The sequence below is a fragment of the Mobula birostris genome, chromosome 12 (assembly GCF_030028105.1).
Source record: "Mobula birostris isolate sMobBir1 chromosome 12, sMobBir1.hap1, whole genome shotgun sequence".
In the NCBI taxonomy this organism is placed as follows: domain Eukaryota; kingdom Metazoa; phylum Chordata; class Chondrichthyes; order Myliobatiformes; family Myliobatidae; genus Mobula; species Mobula birostris.
The window spans coordinates 14,041,232-14,067,469 of record NC_092381.1 but is presented as its reverse complement, the minus strand read 5'-3'; the positions used below and the strand labels follow the sequence as shown (position 1 = coordinate 14,067,469).

Here is a 26,238-nt window from a genome sequence, read left to right as displayed (position 1 = left end):
TCTAATCTCCGCTAATTTCGAATTGGTTTATTATTATTACATTCACCGAGATACATTGGAAAGTTTTGCTTGCAAACCATCATACAGATAATTCCATCCATACACAGGTGGTACAGAAGCAAAGTCAGTCCTGTCAAGGTGGTCAGATGAAGTCCACATGCCTACCTGGCTTTCAGGAACCTGAAGTATTCTCCCATTTTGCACTGGAGGGGGCCCAAGCTTCCGATCCAGAAAGACTTCTTTGCTACACGCGTAACACCAGACTCGCAAGGTGGTGAGGTTTACAGTGAGATTGTGCATGGTTTCCTGCAAAAAATGGGAGCAGTGAGTTTCAATGCAGCTTCTAATTTGAAGAAGTTAAAATTCTATACAAATGCTGAGATCCAACGTAGTCCTTCAAGCTGTCTCAGCAAGCAAAAACCAATGGGTTATCACTTGGTCTAACAGGGGTTCCCAACCTGGGGACAACAGACCCCTTGCTTAATAATTTTGGTTCATGGCGTAAAGCCCGTGCACAGTGAATCTGTGCTTCCAAATGAGAAGATCTCGTTTCTCCAGTTTATAAACCTACCAACACTACCTCACTATTTTGTTCTCTTTCTGCAGGTTTTTTTAAAAATAAGTTTCTTATTGGAACTTATAGTATTTTTTAATGTATTGCACTCTGCTGCTGCCACAAAAACAAACAACAAATTTCATGAGTATCAGTGAAAATAAACATGATTCTGATTAAGGATGCAAATCTACTTCTGCCTATTTCTGGTTCCCCGAACTCGCACTGCCCATTTAAGTCGGTCGTACAAATCTCCCACAGTGAGGCTATGTTTTACTTGCCCAAAACAGAACCCTGGCTTCCCAAAACTAATGCATGGATAAGTTTCAAGAGAGAGGACAGTTGCACAGACATCAAACAGAGTGGTTTGATGCTAAAGGGAACTGTAACATTACTCTATGTTGTTCTGCTGAATATTGTGAGTATACTATGTTAGCACAGGAATGTGCGACAACACTTGTGGGCAGCCCCCAGCACACCCTTAGGTTATGTTGGTTGTGAACACAAATGGTGTATTTCAGTGTATATTTTAATATACACATGACAAGTAAATTTGAATCTTGTTTAATTTACTGGACTTGTTCACAGAGCATAAAACTACAAGCATAACAAAAGTTTGAATTTAAATTCAGCTATCTAAATCAATTTGGATTTCTTCCCCTCCACTCCCCACAGAAAACACTAATCACGTCAATATGACCACAGACCTACCAGTTTATTGCAAATTCCCACCTGGTTTACTAATATCCTCAACTGAAAGAAATCTGCCTCCCTCACTTTACCAGGCCTAGAGGGAACCCCAGAACCATTAAAGGCATCCGTTAGTCTTGCGAGACCATGGATCTGCGCCTGAAAAGTCTTCACTCTCCAGGGCGCAGGCCTGGGCAAGGCTGTATGGAAGACCAGCAGCTGCCTGCTGCAAGTCTCCCCTCTCCACGACACCAATGTTGTCCAAGGGAAGGGCATTAGGACCCATACAGCTTGGCACCAGTGTTGTCGCAGAGCAATGTGTGATTAAGTGCCTTGCTCAAGGACACAACACATGTTGCCTCAGCAGGGGCTCGAACTCACGATCTTCAGGTCGCTAGTCCAATGCCTTAACCACTTGGCCACGTGCCCACACCACCAATGTGGTTAACTGCCTGCAACAGGGGCGGGGGCAGAAATGCTGGGAGTACGAGATATAAAGCTTAACATTTACTGAAAATATGGAATAAGAATGGAATTCTGAAAATACTAAATAGATCTGGTAATCTTTCTCTCCCTATTGATTCTGAGTTAATGTTACATGAGGATGACCTTAGATTAGAACTGACACAAACAGAAACAGCTGGTTACCTGAAACTGTTAAACACATTACTTCCTGAATAGAAAATGAGGTGTCGTTTCAATACTGTATCCTGAAAGAACCTGTATACCCCTATAATATTACTCACTTCTTCTCCTCTCCAGAAAACGAAGGTGTTATTTCCTGAGCTTACGTTGACCAAAGACAGTTTTGAGTGGGAGTGAGATACAAAATTAGTGAAATACAATTGAAAGCTCAGTCACCACTGTGAACTAAATTGAGATGTGTTGTAAGGTGGTTAACCAATCACCTTGAGACTGCTCCAAATTTGTCCATATAAGCTCCAAAAGAGTGCCCCATTTCCTGTTGATGTCTTCAACAATGAATTCAAAAACTTCAAATAACCAGCCATCCTTATCTATGGCCAGTTCCGGAGCATCCCATATAATATTAACTAACTATTTTCTCTACAGAGTTGCTAACCAACCTGCTTCCAGCATTCTCTTTTTGTTTCATACTTCTCACAACTGTTGTGTTCTGCAAATTATTACATTTGTTTCTCTCTACTCCTCCCATTCATTTCCCTCCATTTACACACCTCCAAAAACATCAGTTTTGATTAGCACGTATTCATCATCCTCTCTTAGACATGCATCACCTGGTCAATCTTGGTATGTGTCTTGTCACACACAGACTTCAGTTTTTTGTTTTTTCGCCTCTTTTTCACTCATAAGATGCTTAGTGCTTTTACAGTTTTGATGAAATGAAATTGAACAAACATTTAACAGTTTTCTCTCCACAGGTGCCACATGACCTGCTTTTCTCCAAAAATTTCCACTTTCATTTTAAACCAGATGGGATCTCCCTATGCGGCAAGTTTTCACAATTCAACAAACCTTCCACAGAATACACATAAAATTGCAATAGCTCCCAGAAGTTTAACAATTCCCTTGAAGATGTGCTGTAAAACCACATTTTTCAACTCATAACTTTGCAAGTGCCTTTGATAAATGGATTATTCTTCACACAAAATGCTGGCAGATCTAGTAAGAGTTCAGCACGGACTAGAAGTGCCGAGATGGCCTGTTTCCGTGCTGTAATTGTTGTATGGTTATATCTCAGTTGGTCAGTCTTGATGAAGGCTAAAAATGTGAATTGTTTATTTTTCTCCATAAATGCTATCTGACCAGTTGAGTTTCTCTAGCATTTTGTGTGTTACGCTGGATTTCCAGCATTGGCAGAATCTCGTGTGTTTATTCTTTACAATTTGGTTTACCTGCCCTCCTCAGTGAGTCAAAAACTGACATGGTACTATTTGAAGAACAGTAAAGTCCTTCTTGCTGACTTGGGCAGTATTTATCCCTCACCAATATATCTTAAGAGACATTATCTAGTCATTTATCACCACTGTTTTCAAAAGTTTGTTAACAAACCACGTACCATACTGCTATATTCCAGCAGCAGCTTCACTGGTTGCAATTTTGGTTGTGACAATTTCTTTTATTGTGAAAAGCTGCTGCTTGAATGCAAGACTCCTTTTGCTAAAGTTCCACACCTACCTGGGAATGGAGCGTGCTGTGATCCGAATGGGATTCTCCACAACCAACATAGGGACAGCCATTCTGTTTGCAAAGGAGCAAAGCCGACAAGTCAGAGGGTGGAGAGACTTTAATGCAATGAATCTCTAGTACAAACCATACATCACCTTACCTCCAAACATGCCCAGAGGTTTGGGCCTCCAACTTTGCAGTCTTGACAAGTGCCCTACCCAGAATAAAAACATCATACTGTTATTATATCAGAAAAAGGGAAGTAAATTCCAATTCTTTGTGCTAAAGATCAATCATCGCATGATTGATTTGACTTTCCATTTACAGTGGTGTATGTCATGTATATTTTGAACCTGCTCCTAACAATTTTCTCCGTTGCTCATTTTTGCTACCATATTCTATCTTTGGCCTTAAAAACAGGGCACCTCTCTTCCATCTTACAGCTTTCAGTTCCTCGAAAACAAGATGGCAATGAGGGAGGACTGGGATGGGGAAATGGAATGATAACTTAATTATAACTTCCTGATTTAAATCATCCTTTATTATTGATGACCATGAAACAAAGCACAGTACAGACCTTTCAGCCCACAAGGTTGTGCTTGACCATGAAACACAAAGTACTGATCATTCAGCCCACAATATTGTGCCAACCTTTTAACTTACTCCAAAATTAATCTATCACTCCCCCACTCCAACAACAACCTCCATTTTCCTTTCAATAGACAGTAGACAATAGGTGCAGGAGTAGGCCATTTGGCCCTTCGAGCCAGCACCGCCATTCACTGTGATCATGGCTGATCATCCACTATCAGTATCCAGTTCCTGCCTTATCCCCATAACCCTTAATTCCACTATCTTTAAGAGCTCTATCCATCTCTTTCTTGAAAGCATCCAGAGACTTGGCCTCCACAGCCTTCTGGGGCAGAGCATTCCATATATCCACCACTCTCTGGGTGAAAAAGTTTTTCCTCAACTCTGTTCTAAATGGCCTACCCCTAATTCTTAAACTGTGGCCTCTGGTTCTGGACTCACCCATCAGCGGGAACATGCTTCCTGCCTGCAGCATGTCCAATCCCTTAATAATCTTATATGCTTCAATAAGATCCCCTCTCAGCCTTCTAAATTCCAGACTATACAAGCCCAGTCACTCCAATCTTTCGACATATGACAGTCCTGCCATCCCGGGAATTAACCTTGTGAACCTACGCTGCACTCCCTCAATAGCAAGAATGTCCTTCCTCAAATTTGGAGACTAAAACTGCACATGGTACTCCGGGTGTGGTCTCACCAGGGCCCTGTACAGCTGCAGAAGGACCTCTTTGCTCTTATACTCAATTCCCCTTGTTATGAAGGCCAGCATGCCATTAGATTTCTTCACTGCCTGCTGTACTTGCATGCTTGTTTTCAGTGACTGATGTACAAGAACACCTAGATCTCGTTGTGCTTCCCCTTTTCCAAACTTGACTCCATTTAGATAATAATCTCCCTTCCCGTTCTTACCACCAAAGTGGACAACCTCACGTTTATCCACATTAAACTGCATCTGCCCACTCACCCAGCCTGTCCAAGTCACCCTGCATTCTCATATCATCCTCCTCACATTTCACACTGACACCCAGCTTTGTGTCATTGGCAAATTTGCTAATGTTACTTTTAATTCCCTCATCTAAATCATTAATATATTGTAAACAGCTGTGGTCCCAGCACTGAACCCTGCGGTACCCTACTGGTCACCGCCTGCCATTCCGAAAGGGACCCGTTAATCGCTACTCTTTGTTTTTCTGTCAGCCAGCCAATTTTCAATCCATGTCAGTACTCTGCCCCCAATACCATGTGCCCTAATTTTGCCCACTAATCTCTTATGTGGGACTTTATCAAAGGCTTTCTTAAAGTCCAGGTACACTATATCCACTGGCTCTCCCTTGTCCATTTTCATAGTTACATCCTCAAAAAATTCACGTGCCTGAAAGAATCTAAGAATCTCTTAAAGGTCTCTCATTCATCTGCCTCTCTCATGACTCCTGGCAGCATATCCTACACACCTACCACACAAAAAAAAACTACCTCTGACATACTCCCCAAACATTCCTCCAAACATGCCCCCTTCTACAAGCCATTTCCACCCTGGGAAAAAAGTCTCTGGTTGTCCACTATCTTATCCTCTTAAAATCTTGTACACCTCTTATCAAATCACCCCTCATCCTCCTTTGCTCCCAGAACTTTGCTTACATGAGACATATTAAGACACAAAGACATGATTCTGGGACTGCAAAATCACTGAGCCATGAACCGTCATGATAATAGCTTTAAGAACGTGATTCCTACAGAAACATCTTGCTGAGGATAAACTACTAAATCCATATGTGTTTAATTGACCACTCACACCACCAAGTCGGAAAGAGTGCAGAGAAGATTTATATGTCTGGATGCAAGGGATTAATTTATGAAGAGAGGTTGAGCAGGTTGGGACAATCTTATATAGAAGCACAAAATCATGAGGGACATAGATAGAGTCAATGCGCAAAGTCTTTTTCCTGGGATTGAGGAAATCAAGCTTAGGTTTAAGATGAGTTGGGGAGACATTTAATAGGAACCTGAAGGGCAACTTTTTCACCCAGAGGCTAGTATATGGAACAAACTCTCAGAGGAAGTGTACATTTACAATATTAAAAGGCACTTGGACAGGTTCATGGATAGGAAAGGTTTACAGGGATGGGTAAACCCAGGCAAACGAGACTGGCTTAGATGGGAATCTTGGTCAGCATTGACCAGTTAGGAAGCTGAAGGACCTACTTCCATATTGCATGATTCTCTAACTGCCAGGGTTCTGCAAAATGCTGTAAAATGTAGAGTTATGTCAAATACAGTTCAATTTGTAATTCCGAACCTCCAGGTCTCATTCACTGAATTGGACATAAGATCCAAGCAAATATTCATTACACTAGAGGAAAAGATACCCTGCCAGAGGCACCATCTTTTACACAAAAGTTGTCAAACCAAGGAAGGTCTTGTTTAACCTACTGAGTGCAATAAATGACAAGAATGTCCCATTAACAGAAGCCTTAGGTCTGACACCACCAGGTCAAGAAACAGCTACTTCCCTTCAACCATTCAGTTTTTGCATCAATTGGCAAAATCTTAATAAGCACAGTTTAGCAACACTATGACCTCCCTGCACTAAAATGTACTTTTTTTTCTTCTAATCATGTTCTTTCCTGTAACAGTTGTGTATAATTTACAGATATGCTTAACTTGTGTTTTTCGTGTGAACGCTGCATGTATGATGCTTTGTGCCCGTGATGCTGCTGCAAGTCAGTTTTTCATTGCACCTGTGCAGACAGGCACTTGTGTATTTGACTGACGTTATCTAGTTATGATCATGGCTGTTTTATAGGAATTTGCAGTGAAATATTTGGCCACTCTATTTCTAACATTACAAAAGGCACACAGCAAACGTGCTTCATTTGTTGTGAAGCATTTCCAGATGCAAAAGGCCCCACATCGATGCAACTTCCTCCTTATCATAGATGTGATCATTTATTCTATATCAGGAAATTAATAACAAGCCTCAAGTTCAAGTTGAACTGTCATTCAACAATGCACATGAATACAGCAAAAACTGAGGCCAAGGTGCAAAACACAGTACGAACAGTCACACCCATCACATACAACACATATAGTTACGATAGCAGAAAAGCATAGTCACAAAAAAAAGGTGACTTACATGAGACTTTTCAATCAGTTCATCTTTTGTCACTTCACCCACTGATTCCAAGTGAACACAATCACTGAGATGTGACATCTTCACAGCAATAGCTTCCTGTAGCCCTTTTCGATGCAATACTGCCTATACAACAGTGAGAACAGCTGTAGGTGAGGGTCTCTGAGTTATTTTGAGAAGCATGCAGCTACCTTCTGCAAAATAATAACAATCCAAACGAATCAGATCTTCTCAAGCTTGAAATAATTGCACATTACTTGCAACCAGCCCACCGAACTGCAAAAGACTACCTTCTGGAGTTTATGAAAAGATAAAGAACCTTTCACCTATATTCCTACAAACTTCAGAACTTGACAACTTAGCCAATTAAATACCATTTATATATTTTTTCAAAATGTCATACTAAGGCCAAAACATAAGGTGGGTTATAATTTCAGCGTGCACCTGAAGCTGTTCCAATTTTGTTCCAACTTTGGTATTAGAATGAGGCAGAAACAAGGCACGGAGGCATGGAGGCCTCTAAACCACAACAACGCTGTGGTTCTCTTGGACGAGTTTAATTGGTCACAAGAGTGTAATTGGGTGGCTCAACCTTGTGGGCTGGAAGAGCCTGTTACAGTGCTGTATCTCTAAAATAAAAACTAATAAAACTGATAAGGTGGCCAGAACAATGGCAGGAGGAATTAAGCTATGAAAAATGCAAGGTGCATTTTGGGAGGACTGATAACATTCGGCTATACGGAATGAATTGTAGGACCCTGAGGAGTACTGAGGCATTGGCGTACATGTCTATCAATCCACGAAAGCAACAGCGCATGTAGACATGTTGGGTTAAAAAAAGCATACAAGTTATTGGTTAACTATATAGAACTTTAGGACTTCAAACAGTATAGTACCTCCGGCTCATGATTAGCTAAGGGTAGGAAATGTGAGGAAGAATTTTGTCACCAGAAGCTGACTGAAATCTGGAATGAGCTGTCTGATAGATGGTGGAGATAGGTACTAACAACATTTAAGTATGTCGATGAGCACTCAGAATGTATAGATTGGAAGACTACATGCAAAATAGCATTATTATAGAAAGATACTTGCATACCATAGGTGGATTCTATGGTATTTCTTTGTTCTATTGTGAATGCCTGCAGGAAAATGAATCTCAGGGTAGTATATGGTAACATATATGTACAGTGGATTCTGGTTCATCGGGACAGCTGCTTATTTGGGACAACTCTTAAAGAGAAAAAAAACAATTGAGAAGATAGCCAGGATTTCCCTCATTTATTTGGGACACTATGCCATTTAATTGGGACAGGAGACTGTTGCCGAACAGTTTCTAAATAGTGTCAGTCATATGCACTTGTGTGACCGTTAGACACTACATCATGTTTAGATTGAATAGCTTTTAAATAGTGTCAGTTGCATGTGTTTGTATTCAAAATGTAGTGATTTTTGTTACTGATATTGGTGAGAAATAAACGGTAAGACATTCAGAACAGTTTTATTCACTGTGGTTTCAAGCATTCAGGTTCGGCGGTGTAAGAAACAGCCACGAGAGAAAGTGAAACAAATTCACATTAACAAGTTAGGAACTACAAAGAACTTGAAGGTATCAACAATCATCTTCAATGCTACAATGAAAATGAAGATTTGGAGCATGCAATCTTTGAAAACATTGTATGAAGGCAGTCCATTATCTGCACTAGGTGTCTGTGCTGATTTTGTTCATTTTGAGATAATCAAAAGAACACAGCAGCATACACTGGACAGTTTTATAGTATTGCAGTAGTAATGGTAGTGCTCTAATTTGAATTGCATTTCATTTAAAAACATAATTTGTTACTCAGTTAAACAGTAGTTTGTCTTTTTTTTTACCTTTTTAACTATTTTCATGAAACTTCAGCTAACTGGGGCAGCCACTTAACTAGGCCAAAAATGTAGTGGTCCTGATGCATCCCAATCAACTGGAATCCACTGTACTTTGATACTAAATTTACTTTGAATGGGCACAGAAACAATGGGCTTGTTTTCATGCTGTATAAGGAAGCATTCTACTTGGATGCCATGAAGCTGAGAAGCTTACCAAGTCCTGGAAAGGTGGTGGTCCTGGTGCGAGAAAGTAGACAAGCTGCAGTCTATCAAGGGTATAAAGACCAACACGGATATCGAAGGAATATTGCTTTGAAGAAATGAAAACAGAAAACTGTCAAACACCAAAAGCTGAAGGAATGCATTAAATTGAATTAACCAACACCTTAATTTACTTCCCCTATGATGTGATATTTGGAGGTTTAACTCCAACACTAGAGGACTGTGCAACTTCAACAGGCTCTTCAGGATGAATTTTCCAGAATCAGAATCAGGTTTATTATCAACGACATCTGTTGCGAAAACTGTCGTTTTGCCGCAGCAGAACAGTGCAATAGTTACTATATGTTACAACACCTGCAGTGAAAACGTCACCAAAATTTTAAACCATCTCTCAGTGAGATGGAGGCCACAGAAAGTTGTAAATTTAAACCAGTGAAATTGTATCACAGTCAGTTGCATGATGGCCTGCTATGGAAACACCAATGTCCAAGAATAGGAAAGCCAACAAAAAGTGGAGGATACAGCCCAGAGCATCAGAGGATAAGCCTTCCCCACCACTGAACACATCCACAAGGAATGCTAGCACAAGAAAGCAGCATCCATTATCAAGGGCCACCACCATCCAAGGCCATGCTATTTTCATCAGGAAGGAGGTACAGAAGCCTTAGATCCCACACCTCCAGCTTGAGGAACAGGCATTACCGTTCAGCCATCAGAATCCTGAACCAGTGTGGGTAATACTTATTTCAACTCTGAAATGATTCCACTACCTGTGAACTCACCTTCAAGGACTCTACAACTCATGTTCTCAGTATTATTTATTAATTTGCACAGTCTGTCTTCTTTTGCACTTCGGTTGTTAGTTAGTCTTTGTGTATAGTTTTCATTGATTCTATTGTATTGCTTTGGTTCCACTGTGAATGCCCACAAGAAAATGAATCTCAGGGTAGTATATGGTGACACATATGTACTTTGATAATATATTTACTTTGAACTATATATTAAAAGCAGCAAGATGACTTGTATTGAAAGCAGCAAGGAACTTTTTTGTGAAATCTAATACTTCTGAAATACTTTTTTCAAACCTGTTTCTTTTCATTAACTTCCTGAATACATAAATGCAAAGATACCCTTCAAGTTTATTGCCTTAGGCATACATATGCAAGGTATACGTAAATGCCAGTGAAAATCAACTTTTTGCGGCAGCAGTGGTACCACACATTACAAACATGCCCAACTCGAGTTAACAGAAACGTAACCTAACAGAAATTACTAAATGCCCTCTTCTTATTACGGCCAGAGAGGAGGTGGGACTAGAGCCAGGAAACACACACTTAACATTTTAAGAACAGTCGCCATCTGAATGGACAGTGAACTACCTCACAATTTTTTGCTCTCTTTTTGCACTACTTATTTATTGTTAATATATATCACTTACTGCAACTTATAACTTTTCCTTTATTATATATTACAATTACTATTGCTGCAAAACAATATCACAACATATGCCAGTGATATTAAACCTGATTTTGATAGACATTAAGCAAGCTCAAAATGATGATACAAATCCAAGATGAGAGAAACAAAATATAGTAGAAATATAGATACAAAACTAAGTACTAATCTATATTAGAAAGTAAGACGCAAAGAACAGGGTGTTGCTGTAAAGATGTTACACCTTCGACTTTCTTAGCTGACAATGTTCCTCAACTTACACCAGCAATGACCAATTAGCATATCAGCTATCAACTTCGGTCTTAAGGACCTAACACATTAGAGATGAACACTTGGCTAAATGCAGTAATTGTACTTCAAAGGCAGCAATACTGAGAACCGCACAGCACAGGAACTTTAGCCCAAAATATTGTGTCAAATTAATTCAATTAGTAATCAAAACTGTAACTAAACTCGTTTCTCCTGCCTGCACATGGGTCCATACCCCTCCATTCTCTACACATTCATATTCCTTCTAAAAGACTCTTAAACGCCTTTGTCATAGTTGGAATTGTAATATTTGTAAGACATAGGAGCAGAATTAGGTCATTTGGCCAATCTATTCTGCTCTGCCATTCCATCATGGCTGATTTATTATCCCTTTCAACCCCATTCTCCTATCTCTCCTTCCCCCCTCCCAAAACCTTTGATGGTCTAACTAATCAAGAACCTATCAATCTTTGCTTTAAATACACCCAATGACTTGGCCTTCACACCCAACTGTTGCAATGAATTCCATAGATTCACCACCCTGTGGCTAAAGAAATTCCACCTCTTCTCTGTTCTAAAGGAACGTCCTTGTATTGTGAGGCCGCGCCCTCTGGTCCTAGACTTCCCCACTATAGGAAACATCCCTTTCATGACCACTCTATCTACGCCAACACGCCTTTTCTTAGATAAGGGACTCAAAATTGCTCCAACTGCAGTCTGACCAATGCCTTATAAAGCCTCAACATTACATCCTTGCTATTATATTCTAGTCTTGAAGTGAATACTAACATTGCATTTGCCTTCTTTGCCACTGACTCAACCTGCAAGTTAAACTTTAGGGAATCCTGCGCGAGGACTCCCAAGTCTTTTTGCAGTTCTGATTTCTGAATTTTTTCCTCATTTAGAAAATATTCTATGCCTTTATTTCCTTTTACCAAAGTGTATGTCCAGATACTTCCCTACTCTGTATTCCATCTGCCACTTCTTTGCCCATTCTCCCAATATGTCGAAGTTCTTCTAAAGACTCCCTGTTTCCTCAACACTACCTGCCCTTCCACCTATCTTTGTATTGTCTGCAAACTTGGCCATTATTATCTCATGTACCAAGATACAGTGATAAGCTTGTTTTACATTCTGTTCATACTGATCATGTTTGATGTTTAACACAAACTTAAGTGTGACAGTGTATTTCTTCGCTTCACTGGTAAAAATTTCTTCTTATACTAATTCCAAAAATATCCTTTCACTCCCAGACCTTTTCAGTAATGATTCCGACCAAAGAACAAGGTCAAAACAAGATTAGAACTGAAGTCTCATTAAGACAAACTTCCCTCTCCAGGTATTAATAATATGTTGATTGAATATGATGTGTGCAGTCTTAAGCCTGGATAGATCTACAATAATGGCGTTCCAATTGTTAATCCATTGTGTAGTGCTGCAGGAAATTGAACAGCTTCCACTTACGGCTGAGTTGCTGGGCAATAGAGACTAAGGGGCACTTGGCTTGCTTCCTAGATTTCAGTATCAGAATCAGGTTTATTCTCATTGACAATGTCACAAAATGTGTTGTTTTGTGTTGCAGCAGCAGTACAGTGCAGCACATAGAACAAACTATAAATTACAATCAGAAAAAACATATATAAAAGAAAATTAAATTTAATCAGTAGTGCCAAAAGAAAGCAAAAAAACAAGTGAGGAAATGGTCATGGACTGTTGAGAAATCTTTTGGCAGAGGGGAAGAAGCTGTTCATAAAACTTTTGAGCATGTACCTACAGGTACCTGTACCTCCTCTCCAAGACTGCATTTCCTGGATGGTGGGGGGAGGGGAGGGTCCTTAATGATGAACCCCCCCCCCCAACTTTTGAGGCATCATCTTTTGAAGATGTCCTTGCCCATGATGTAAGTTGCTTGATGTAAGTTGCTGCTTTTTTCCAATGCCGTGCAGTGGCCCCTCCATACCAGAGAGTGATGCAACCAGTTATAATGCTAATACATCCCTGGAGCCTATGAGGACAAGCATTTTCAATCTGGACTGCTACTGTGCAAAACCTCAACCATCTGCCATGACTGGCCAGCTTGCCAATACATTACCAGGTGAATGTAGAGGCATGCAACTACCCAAGGGAGCACATTCCACCATGACTCAGCACTTTCAATGGAGTCAGATGCGGGAGGAAAATAAACAACACATTGGTTACTATCATCACAAGTTACAACAGCACCTGTTTATCAACAACGTTGCCAGAGATTAGCCCTTCTTGGAATTTCTCTCCTCCTTCCCTGCTGTCAAGTTTCCATTTCACAGATCCCAATTTCTTCTTTTAAAGTTTCCAGTGAGATACAGCATATATTTAAGAGATACAGTACAGTAACAGGCCCTTCTGGCCCAAAGAGCCCTTGGCACTCAATTACACCCATGAGACCAATTAACCTGCTAATACAATAGGAACTCTGGGAGGAAGCTGGAGCACCTGAAAGAAACCCACACAGTTCACAGGGAGAATATTCCAAGCTGCAATAACGTCGTGCTCACTGCTAGGCTATCATGGCGCCCAAATCCTGTAATTTCCTACACAACACCAACAACCCAATGAGATGACTTCACCACACGTTCCAGCAGTTGAAGGAGTACGTTCGCAGCTATCTTCTCAAAGGCAACCTAGAAATGCCGACAATGTCCATAAAATTAACAAATGATTAAACCTTCCCTGAAACCTTCACTTGTCAACCTTTGATTATGACAGCAGGAACACCGATGGTTGTAGATCAGCAGCGCCACAGATTGGATTTCCAAACTGCTGCGAGCAAATTCTGACTTTTGGATATTTGCTGACAAACTAAGCTTACATCATTTAAAACACTGGCAATATACACTCAGTATGCACTTTATCAGGTACAGGAGGTACCTAATAAAGTGACCATTGAGTATATGTTTGTGGTCTTCTGCTGCTGTAGCTCATCCACTTCAAGGTTTGACATGTTGTACATTCAGAGATGCTCCTCCGTACACTACTGTTCTAACTCATTATTATTTGAGTTACTGTCGCCTTCCCATCAGTTTGAACCAGTCTGGCCATTGCCCTCTAACCTCTCTCATTAACAAGGCATTTTCGCCTGCAGAACTGCCACTCACTGGATTTTTTTTGTCTTATGCACCATTCTCTATAATTGTGCATGAAAATCCCCAGAAAATCAGCAGTTTCTGAGATACTCAAACCACCCTGTCCAGCACCAACTCATTCCACAATCAAAGTCAGTTAGATCACATTTCTTTCTCATTCTGATGTTTGGTCTGAACAACAACTGAACTCTTGACCATGTCTGCATGCTTCCATGCATTGAGTTGCTGCCACATGATTGTCTGATTAGAAAACTGCATTAGCAAGCAGGTGTAAAGGTGCCCCTAATAAAGTGGCCACTCAGTGTAGGAACTGAATTGAAAAAAAGACTAGGATCTATTTGCCATATTTTCTCCCACCCTGTCGACTGTAAGAAACAACATAAATACTGGAGACACAAGGGACAGCAGAAGCAGGAATCTGGAGCAACTATCCGCTGGAGGAACTCAGCAGGTCAGGTAAAACTGATACAGGGTTTTGACCCCAAATGTCAAAAATTCCTTCTCCCCTGCGTACAAGATGCAACTTCGCCCACTGAATTCCTGCAGTAAATAGTCTGTTGTACAACTATTGATTGCTGCAGTTCCACAATCCAATAATTAATCAATCACAGATCCAGATGTCAGCAGAGAAAATCCCAGCAATGAAGAGTGCAGGGAACCAAAGATTTTAATATATTCATTTTTTCAGGCCCTTGGCGTCAGTAGCAGTTTTCTTATCAAAGGCATATGTTATGAAATTTGTTTTTATGGCAGCAGAACATGAAAATGACTATAAATTACAGAAGTGCAAAATAGATGAAAACAACAGCAATGTGCATGAAATCTGATGGCAAAGGCTAAGGCGCTGTTTCTAAGTCACAAAGTGTGGGTCTTCAGGCTGTTGTACCTCCTCTCCTGTGGTAGTAACTAGAAGAGGGCATGTTGCAGATGGTGAGGGTCCTTAATGACAGATGCTGCCTTTTGAAGGTGTTCTCAACGGTGGGGTGCACATGGTGGAGCTGGCTGAATCTACAAACTTCTGTAGCCTCCAATCCAGTTGGAGCTCCCATACCAGGCTGTGATGCAACCAGTCGGAAATCTCTCAAATTTCTATACAGGTATAGAAGTTTGCAATTCTTTGATGACAAACTAAATCTCCTCTAAATTCTAAGTACAGCCTTCTTTGTAATTCACGAGGTAAGCATTTTCACTTCTTATTTGCCCTCGAGAACGTGTGGTGAGTCACTGCCCGAATTAGCTGTAATATCTCTGGTGAAAGTCTTTGCATAATGTCCTGGGCAGGAAGTTCGAGCGTCATTTGTTAATTTTGCAGAAATCGGCATTGTTGACACCACCTCTGTTGTCTGATGTGGTTGGGAGCTTTCCTTTTGATCTGCTGTGGCTCACATGATGAGGGTATCCCACTAGGTCCCCACTAGCTTCCCTAGAATTGTGGACATCTTCAAAAAATGATGCCTCAAAAAGGTGACATCTATCATTAAGGATCCCCGTCACCCAGGATATGCCCTCGTCTTATTGCTACCATCAAGGAGGTGGTACAGGAACCTGAAGACACATCCTCAACATTTTCGGAACAGCTCCTTCCCCACCACCATTAGAGTTCTGAATCGACAATGAATCCATGTACAGTACCTCACTATTTTTTTTGCCCTTTGCTCTTTTTTCTGCTCTTAGAAGATACCGTAAAGATGTGGAAGGAGAACTTTTGGCCTCAACACTAAGTGGTGTGTCTGGTGTAAATCTAATACTACACTTCAGCTAAATAATACCATCCTTACTATAAAGTATGGTGGAAGTAGCATCATGCCAGACATACCACGGAAAGGTTTTACCATGAGGAGGTGCTGTCAGTTATTATAGAATACACAGCTATTCACCAGCACTTGCAATAACAGTATATGAGTGGTTCAGTTAAACCTCCGATCAAACTGGGACACTGGAGAGTGTTTCAGTGATGGTGGTATCAAGGTAAGGTGGTCCTTTTGTTTGAGGTAATCATTTCTTGGCACTTTTATGGTTTGAGTTACTTATCACTGTCAGGAAGAAGCAATTCTCAGACACCTTGAGATTGAAGTTCCATCTGAATGAACCATTTTGGCCTTCTGAAATCCAGTTTTCAGTGGGCTCTACGTGTAGTAAAATGGCAACTGCCAAACTGCACAGGAATCAGTAAAGGCTCTGGGACTAGACAATCTCGTGGTTCAGTACTGAAGACCAAAGCTCCTCCGGCATTTTGCATTTGTATGCAGATGTGAACTGCTTCATTTTGTGAGGAGTTTAAAGTGGAAATAATGTGCACTCAGAGAACACCACTCTCCATTTCCAACATCAAGACAGAAGGAAGGTAATTACTGATGCAGCTGAAAGTGGCTGGACTAGGATAGTGCCCCAAGGAATTTCTGCAGTAATCCTTGAAATGGGATGAATAAACTCCATTAATCACACTCATCTTTCTTTGTGTAGGTTAGGAGTCCAATTATTAACCCAAGAAGTTTTCAACCCCATCCCTTGTTTACTAATCCATTCGTATGACGGACATCCAATTGATTGAATTGACATCCAAGAGATTGATTCTGGCGCCAAAGTACTTTGCCCAGATGCCAGGATTGATAAGATTAATGAAACTTTTATTAAAAAGCCAATTATTGATGTCATTGAAATCAAAACTTGTATTCTTAAAAGTCATACAAAAATAGATATCTTATTGATAATAACCTCCAAGTTAGCATAGCGATGAGCGTAATACCATTACTGCTCATAGCGTCTGAGTTGGGAGTTCAATTTCAGCGTCGTCTACAGGGAATTTGTACATTCTTCCCAAGACTGTGTAGGTTTCCTTCAGGTACTCTGGTTTCTTCCCAAAGTCCAAAGATGCACTGGTAGTAGATTAATCAGTCATTGTAAATTGTTCTGTGATTAGGCTAAGGTTAAATAAATGTCTGTTCTGCCAAGTTCCTTCAGCATTTTGTATTTGTTGCTGGGGCAATTTTCCACTTTGTTGGATGAATGCCAGTGTCATAACTATAAAAACAACTTGCAATGGAGCTCAGGTCTTCAATACTGAACTAGGATGTTGCCCGTTCCCAAAATCTTTGCTGATTCCTGTGCAGTTTGCCATTTTGCTCCACATGGTGTCAACTGAAAACGGGTGCATGTGATGGCAGGATTGCAGAAGGCTAACATAGGTCATTCAGATAGAACTTCAGTCTCAATGTGTCTGCAAATTGCTTCTTCCTAATCTTTACATTGACTGCGACTGTTGAGGATGAAGATATTTTTCAGATTTCCTCCATCCTTAAATGGCAATTGTTCTAGACTTGGAATAACTTCTATCTGACTAGTTAGTTGAGAGATTGTTTATCTGTCTATTTATTGTAAGTTGATTTTCCAGTTTAGCATGTATGTGGTCCTGCAAACTAACTTCATCAAGTGGCACTTTTTTCACAAACTGTCTGATGTTCTCCTGTCACATCGTTCAGGGTCGATCCCTTGACTTGACAGTAATGGTGGAATGAGAGATACCACAAAACATGAAAATGACAGGCAGCAAGTCCTAAAGTTAGAATACGTACTTTGTCCTTAAGTTCAGTGTACCAGAGGGGTCCTCACCACAATCGAGCTCTCCCCTCTCCCATTTAAATTTCACTGTTGTGCTTGGTAATTTTGAGAGCAAATACCACCAGTCTGCTAAATTATCACTAAAGCACCACAATCAAAATTACTTAAATACTCTACCTTAAAATCCAGAAAGCTGAGTTACTGCCATTCGACAGGAGCTATAGCTTTAGGTCCCACTCCACCAGGTTGAGAAAGTTATTACCCTACAGCCATCAGGCTCCTGAACCAATGTGGATAACTTCACTCCCCTCAATGCTAAACTGACTTCATAACCTATTGACTCAATTTGAAGAACTCTACAACACTTACTTTATTATTTGTATGATCTGTCTTCTTTTGCACACTGGTTGGTTGTCAGTCTTTGTTTATGCATAGATTTTCAGAAATTCTATTGTATTTATTTTCCTGTAAATGTCTGCAAGAAACTGAATCTCAGAAGTAGTGCATATGTGTACTTTGATAATAAATTTCCTTTGACTTGAATTCTATCCTGGTACTGTCCTCTTCTGGTCAACATCACCCCAACCCCTTATACTTATCATCTGCTCCCCCAGTCGGTTTATATCTATTGCCAACTGAAATACTGGCATATCAGCATGGCAGCTAGCAGTTAGTGAAATCACTTTACAGATCACCGATTGGGTTTGATTCCCACCAGTATAAGGAGTTTGTATTTTCTCTCCATGAACAACTGGATTTCCTCGGGGGGGGGAGGAGGGTGCTCAATTTTCACCCCACATTCCAAAGATGTACAGTTAGGGCTAGTGAGTTGAGGACATGTTGTGTTGATGTTGGAAGCATGGCAACATTTGCAGCCTGCCCTCCCCCAGCACATTACAAACAATGAGACAAACGACGCATTCCACTGTATGTTTTGATGTACATGTTACAAATAAAGTTATTTTTAATCTCTTTATATTTGTATAGCTTTTAATGTACCACCATCTATTCCTTCAATTCTGTTACTGTCCTCTTCTGGTCAACATCACCCCAACCCCTCATGAATTCTAAACACTTCATTAACAATTCAGGCTTCTCTTTACCAGGGAGAATATTCTACATTCAAATTCAATCGTTTTGTTCCCTATCCAAAAGAACTTTCACAAGAAGTGAATGCAACGGAACCAAAGTATTGGGAGAGAGACTGCTTAAGCCAAGTTACTCAGGGACTCAAGGGCACACATTGCAGCAGAGATGCAATGGGTGGATAGTTGGGGGTGAAGAGACTAAAGAATGAGGTTGGCGGGGTGGGAGGGCACTTTGAATGCTGCGTGAATAGAAGGATCAGCTCACTTGACTCCACGACTCAATATTCCTGCCTGAGCTATTCTTACCCTCAACGCTACTTTCTCACTCTCTCTGCATCCCCTGTAACTGCCTTGCAGTTCAAATATCTGTCAGTCTCTGCCTTGAATACGCTTGATGACTTACCCCACCAGTTCCTTCAAAAGGTGATGCCTCAAAAATGTTGCATCTGTCATTTAGAACTCCCATCACCCAATGCCCTCTTCTCATTGCTACCATCAGGGAGGAGGGTACAAGAGCCCGAAGACACACACTTAAAGTATTAGGAATAGCTTCTTCCCCTCAGCCATCAGATTTCTGAATGGAAAATGAACCCATGAACACTACCTCACCTCTTTTCCCCCTACTTATTTAATTGTATATATGTACTTAGTATTGTAATTTATTGTATATATTTATTATGTATTGCAATGTACTGCTGCCACAAAATAACAAATTTCATGACATATGCCAGTGATACTAAACCTGATTCTATTCTCTGGAAAACTTCAAGCATTCACAACCTTCAGAGAATTTTTTTTTTTTACTCTTCTCTGCTTGAAATGCACAACCGCTATTGCAAAACCATGATCCCTTGTTCTGGATACACTGATAAACGGTAAAACATCTTATCAGCAACAACCCAGTTAATCCTCTACAGAATCTTGTGTTTCAATAAGAATTAGAATTGGACATCAGCTGTAGTTCTTTATAATTCCAATAAGAAAGGTTCTTACATGTTTATGTACATTCAGTGGCCACTTTATTCAGTATCTCCTGTACTTAATAAAGTGGTCACTGACTGCGTGTTCGTGGCCTTCAGCTGCTGTAACTCATGCACTTCAAGGTACAATAATGTTGTGTGTTTGGAGATGCTCTTCTGCACAAGACTGTTGGAACGCCTGGTTATTTGAGTTACTGTCATCTTCCTGTTAACTTGAACCCAGTCTGGTCATGCACTGTTGATCTCTCTCAATAACAAGGCACTCTCACCCAAAGAACCGCTGCACACTGGATTTTATTTTGTTTTTCATACTATTCTACGTAAACCCAAGAGACTGTTGTATGTGCAAATCCCAAGAGATTAGCAGTTTCTGAGATACTCAAACCACCCCATCTGACACCAACAATCATCTTACTGTCAAAGTCACATAGATCACCTTTCTTCCCCATTCTGATGTCTGTTCTGAATAACAACTGAACCTCTTGGCCATGTCTGCATGCTTTTATGCACTGAGTTGCTGACACATGATTGGCTGGTTAGATATCTGCATTAACAGGCAAGTATACAAGTGTACCTGATAAAATAGCCACTGAGTGTGCACATCAAAACATGGCAGGGAAGCATAGGGGTGACCATAACACTATTATTGTGGCAGTGATTGGGTCCATCTCCTGCCTCTGTACCGAGTGAGTTTGTACGTTTTCCTTATGACCACCGGGTGCTCCGGTTTTGTCTCACATTCCAAAGATATACAGGTTAGGATTAGTGAGTTGTGGCCTTGCTACACTGGCGCTGGAAAAGTGATGACACTCATGAGCTGCCCCCAGCACATATTCAGACTGTGCTGGTCAATGATGCAAAAACAGCCTATTTCACTGCCTCTATGTTTTGATGTACATGTGACAAATAAAGGTAATTTTTTTATCTTAATGAGAAAACCTTCTCGAGTTTCCCAATGTATACAAATCCTTTCTTACAAAGCTATACATCGGGCTACATCAGATACAGTTGCATCAGCACCCTGCAAAGTTGCACCAAAATCTCCTCACATGGACTCCAGCCACCCGCCCATAGACTGTCTATATTTCTCACTGCATCAGTTTAGCAGCCAGCATAACCAAAGACCCCACCCAATTTCCTCCCACCAGGCGGAAGATGCAAAAGCCTGAAAGCATGGCCAAGCTCAAAAGCAGCTTCTATTGCTGTTATAAGATCGTTGAATGATCCTCTAGTACAATGGATGGAACCTTGACCTCACAATCTACCTCATTATGATCTTGCACCCTATTGTCTCCCTGCACTTAACTTTCTCTATAGCTATCACTTCATTCTGTACTCCGTTATCATTCTACCTCAATGCATGGTGAAATGATTTGATCTGAATGAACATTATGCCAGACCTCAGCACATGACAATAATAAACCAATTCAATTTAACTTCCATACTTCTTTATAATAAAGGCTAATACTCTATTTGTCTAATTGCTTGCTAACATTGTGTCACATCCTCAGCTCCCATTTACATTGCAACATCAGTTTAAATTATTTGCTTTCTTACTCTTCCTTCCAAGACCGATAACCTCATTTTACACATAATACACCTTTTAACCTCTCATCCACTTGCATAACCTATCTACAAACGCTCTGCAAGTCCTTGTGACAGCCACCAATAATTACAGGCACAGTACACACGGATCATAAATAGTTGAGAACACAGCACCAGTCCCTTAGTGCCTCGCTGATTACTGCATGCTAAACTAGAAACTCTGCCCTTTTTGTGTGAGTTAGCCAATTCCCTCTCCATGGCACCACATTACCTCCAGTCCCAGTCAGTAAATGATGAGGGTAGATAGTGAGGTATGGAATAGGAACATAAATAGCAATCCATTTAATCCGTCAAGGGTGCTCCATAAAAGATAACGACTAGATTCAGACCTTGAAATCATTTTCCAACACTCGATTGTCACAAATCTATTGATCTGTTTTGAATGCAATCAAAGGCTGAGCGTTCTCGCCCCTCTGGGGAGCACAATTCCTGAGGGAGAAGGGATAGCGAGAGATCGGAGGTGATGGGGAGAGTGTGCGGCCGAGAAGGAATGGGCAGGGGAGTTGATTCCGGCTAAAGAAGACGGCTCATTTAGGCGGGATGGTGGGTCTCGGAGTTAACGCACCGGCTCTCCTCCGCAGAAGCTGCCACTCCCGGGAACCGGCCTGGCAAGGCGTTCCTTCCCTGCGGCCTAACCATAACCAGTGGTCCCCGCACTCGCCTCCAGGTAGTCCCCACCACCACCCTTCCCCAGCCGGGGGACCCTTCCAGGCTCGTAGACCGGGAGCCCCACTCCCAGTCCCCCCGACTCCCTCCCACCCCAAACCGGCTGGCACTCACCCAATCCCCTCTCGTCGACCTGTCGCTGCTGGCTCTCCGCAATCCAGTTAGGACAGCTGCCCTCCTCCGGCAGGCCGGAGCCAATCACAGGTATGCCCGCCTCCGGCTGCAGCTGCCAATCACAGCTCCACCCGCCTCCGGCCGCGGCTGCCAATCATAGCTCTCCCCGCCTCCGGCTGCAGCTGCCAATCAAAGCTCATCCCGCCTCCGGTCACGGATGCCAATCACACCTATCCCTCCTCAGTGTGCCTGTCAATCACACAGCCCCTGGCCTACGAACCCTTCAGCCAATCACACATCTCCCCGCCTCCAAATCGCCCGGTGCCGACTGAGATAGCTAATCACACTTCGCCAATGACGTTTCACTGCGACGCCTGCCAATCATTTATCACCCCTCCCACAGAGCCCTTGTCATTTACAAACCTTCTTTCCAAATTATAGCATCTCCCCTCCTCCTACGCGACTGCCAGTCAAAGAATTCCAACACTTCCAGCCGCACAGTCACCCTGGCCCAGCTACTCCTGCCAATCACAACGCAGAGAACAACGGGCATCAGCTGGTCATTGAGGCCCGCCCTGCCTACCTGCCAATCATAATCAGCGCGGAGATTCCGCCCCTAACCGCTCCATCCATTGGGCCTCACTACACCAGATCCACCAATCATCGGCTTCATTCTCAGTCAAGCTTGTAGCTGATAGGTGAAACCACATGAATGAGAGATGATGGGCAGATGGAACCAGGAGCGGGTTGGAGAAGGTAGGTGAACCAAGGGAGGAGGCTCCTTGCTGGATCGTGGATGGGGTTCAGTGGGGTGGGGTGGGGTGGGGTAGGTGGTACTAGGCGAGGGAGGCTGATGACTCCAGGCCTGGTAGGAAGGGATGGAAAAGTTGAAGAGACCCAAGGTGAACTGAAGGGAAGATTTTAAATTGGCAATGGAGAATGCTGATTCCAGACAGGTTGGCATGGGAATGCCAAAAGGCGTTGAAATGGTATTTATTCATATATTCACATACAGTGAGGAGTAGGCCCTTGGCACCATGCCACCCAGTTTAATCCTAGCCTTGTCACAGGACAATTTACAAAGACCAATTAACCTACCAGGTGGTACATCTTTGGACCAATATGATCACGGGGAGAAAGTACAAACTCCTTCGAGGCAGCAGTGGGAATTGAACCCCAGTCACCTGTACTGTAAAGTGTTGTGCTAACCATTACACTACTGTGCTGCCCAGAATGCAACTTGGATGTTGGGTTGGCCACTGTGGAAGGAGTGCAAATACGCCTCAGAATGGTTGTCCACTCCATGTTTGGTTTCTTTACTGTAGAGGAAGCCAATCGGGAGCATCAACGCCATAGACCAAATTGGAGGAGGTACAGTGGCATGCAAAAGTTTGGGCACTTCAGTCAAAATTTCTGTCACTGTGAATAGCTAAGTGAGTAAAAGATGAACTGATTTTCAAAAGGCATAAAGTTGAAGATGACACATTTCTTTAATATTTTAAGCAAGAAAACTTTTTTTAATTTCCATCTTTTACAGTTTCAAAATAACAAAAAAGGAAAAGGGCCTGAAGCAAAAGTTTGGGCACTCTGCATGGTCAGTACTTAGCAACACCCCCTTTGGCAAGTATCACAGCTTGTAAACGCTTTTTGTAGCCAGCTAAGAGTCTTTCAATTCTTGTTTAGGGGATTTTCGCACATTCTTCCTCGCAAAAGGCTTCTAGTTCTGTGAGATTCTTGGGCTGTCTTGCATGCACTGCTCTCTTGAGGTCTATCCACAGATTCTCGATGATGTTTAGGTCAGGAGACTGTGAGGTCCATGGCAAAACCTTCAGCTTGCACCTCTTGAAGTAGTCCATTGGGAATTTGAGGTGTGTTTGGGTTCATTATCCTGTTGTAGAAGCCATCCTCTTTTCATCTTTGGCTTTTTTACAGATGGTGTGATGTTTGCTTCCAGAATTTGCTGGTATTTAATTGAATTCATTCTTCTCTCTACCAGTAAATGTTCCCCGTGTCACTGGCTGCAACACAAGCCCAAAGTATGATCGACCCACCCCCGTGCTTTGGAGAGGGGTTCTTTTCATGAAATTCTGCACCCTTTTTTCTCCAACCATACCTTTGCTTATTGCGGCCAAAAAGTTCTATTCAAAAGGTTCAAAGGAACATCTAAACAAGCCTGATGCATTTTGGAAACAAGTCCTATGGACTGATGAAGTTAAAGTAGAACTTTTTGGCCACCCCCCCCCCCCACCAAACACCTTACCAAATACTTTGCCTCATAATTCCCTGGATCAAATTCCTATTTGTCACCTTTCTACTCAGATAACCAGACCTTCTACATCCTGCTGCGGTCTCAGTCTTCCCTCCTCACCATCAATCTAACGGCTGATTTTTGCACTTTATGTAAATCTCTCTGTTGTTTGCCTGACATTTAAATTAGTGATAATCTTCCAAAATTTCCAAAAAAAAGTGTTTTTACAGTGAGGTCCACAGCTGTACAATACAAAACAGTTAATTTATATTACTTATTGAAAGTCGAGGCCCCAGCACTGCCCCCTATCATACACATCTATCATTACATCATGCCAGCCAGTGAAAAGCCTACTCTCTTGTTTCCACCCTACTACTGTACTTGTAAAAATGCCATCTCCTTCTCTCAATTCTTCCGTCTCCACCACATCTGCTCTCAGGATGGGGATTTTCATTCTAGAACAAAGATGTCCTCCTTTTTCAAAGAAAAAGGCTTCTCTTCCTCCACCGTCCACCCTAATGCTGCCCTCAACCGCATCTCTTCCATTGCACGCACATCTGCTCTTTCCCCACCCTCCCGCCACCCTACCACAGATAGGGTTCCTCTTGTCTTCACCTACCATCCCACCAGCCTCCACGTCCAGCACATAATTCTCCAAAACTTCTGCCACTCCAATGGGATCCCTAACCCCCACTTCCTGCTTTCTGCAGGGATCGCTTCGTATGCAACTCCCTTGTGTATTTGTCCCTCCCCACTGATCGCCCTCCTAGCACTTACCCTTGCAAGCAGAACAAGTGCTACACCTGCCCCTATACCTCCTCCCTCACTACCATTCAGGACCCTAAACAGTCCTTCTAGGTGAGGCAACACTTCATCTGTGAGTCTGTTGGGGTCATTTACTGTGTTTGGTGCTCCTGGTGTGGCCTGTACATCGATGAGACCCACGTAGATTGGGAGACCACTTTGCCGAGCATCTACGCTCCATCCGCCAGAACAAGTGGGATCTCCCAGTAGCCACCCATTTTAATTCCACTTCCCATTCCCATTCCGATATGTCCATCCATGGCCTCCTCTACTGTCATGATGAGGCCACACTTTGGTTGGAGGAACAACACCTTATATTTCATTTGGGTAGCCTCCAAACTGATGGCAGGAACATCGATTTCTCAAACTTTCGGTAATGCCTTCCAACCCTCCACCTCCCCCTCTCCATTTCCTATCCCCTTTTCCCTCTCTCACCTCATCTCACCAATTAACTTCCAGCTCTTTACTTCATTCTCCAGGTTTCACCCATCACCTGATGGCTCTCCCTCCCCTCCCCCCACCTTTTAAATCTACTCCTCGGCTTCTTCACTCCAGTCCTGCCGAAGGGTTTCGGCCCAAAATGTCGACTGTACTCTTTTCCTGGCCCGCTGAATTTTTTGTGTGTGTTGCTTGGATTTTCAGCATCTGTAGATTTTCTCTTCTTTCTGGTTTGACATCCGATCAGTTTAATCCAGTCAAAAACGTTACCGACTCTACCATGATCTTTTGTCTTTTACAATAAGCTTTGAAGTGGCGGCTTATCAAATGCTTTCTGAAAATCCAAATATAGCCCTCTTTGTTCACAGCAGATATAATATTTCAATTCCAATAATAGTTTCAGGTTACTGAAATACTTAGGTGGAAGAATTCAAAGAGGGTATTTTAATTAAAACTAGAGCATACTAAATTGAAACTGTAAGATCAATCTAACTTCTATAGATCCCTCCCATTTTTCTTTCATCTATGTGCCTCTTTAAGAGTCTCTTAAATGTTCCTAATGTATCTGTTCCACCACCTTTGGCAGCGTGTTCCACACACCCATCACTCTCTGTGAACATAAGTTCCTATTCCATCCACTTCTTTCACATCTGTCTGACATGCACTCAACATTTTAGGAACAGCTTCTTCCACTCCACCATCAGATTTCTA

At 41.9% G+C, this 26,238-nt stretch overlaps 2 protein-coding genes across 4 annotated transcripts in view; one reads left to right on the top strand and one right to left on the bottom strand.

Moving 5' to 3' along the window:
• Positions 1-22,482, bottom strand: part of usp33 (ubiquitin specific peptidase 33) — a 129,921-nt gene extending 107,439 nt beyond the window's left edge. For 2 of the 3 annotated variants that reach the window (XM_072273339.1, XM_072273337.1), the window contains exons 1-6: positions 22,038-22,103; positions 9,193-9,288; positions 7,116-7,238; positions 3,552-3,605; positions 3,401-3,463; positions 166-306 (exon numbers count right to left, since the gene is read on the bottom strand). In XM_072273339.1, the coding sequence (XP_072129440.1) occupies positions 166-306; positions 3,401-3,463; positions 3,552-3,605; positions 7,116-7,193 (336 nt within the window). In that variant the 5' untranslated portion in view covers positions 7,194-7,238; positions 9,193-9,288; positions 22,038-22,103. Of the gene's footprint in view, positions 1-165; positions 307-3,400; positions 3,464-3,551; positions 3,606-7,115; positions 7,239-9,192; positions 9,289-22,037; positions 22,104-22,460 lie in introns of those variants that run through there. The other variant, XM_072273338.1, reaches the window with a different exon arrangement.
• Positions 22,483-23,578: 1,096 nt separating this feature from the next.
• miga1 (mitoguardin 1) overlaps positions 23,579-26,238 on the top strand; it is a 138,292-nt gene continuing 135,632 nt past the window's right edge. The window contains exon 1 of the mRNA XM_072273332.1: positions 23,579-23,631. Within this exon, the coding sequence (XP_072129433.1) occupies positions 23,629-23,631 (3 nt within the window). The 5' untranslated portion in view covers positions 23,579-23,628. The remainder of the gene's footprint in view (positions 23,632-26,238) is intronic.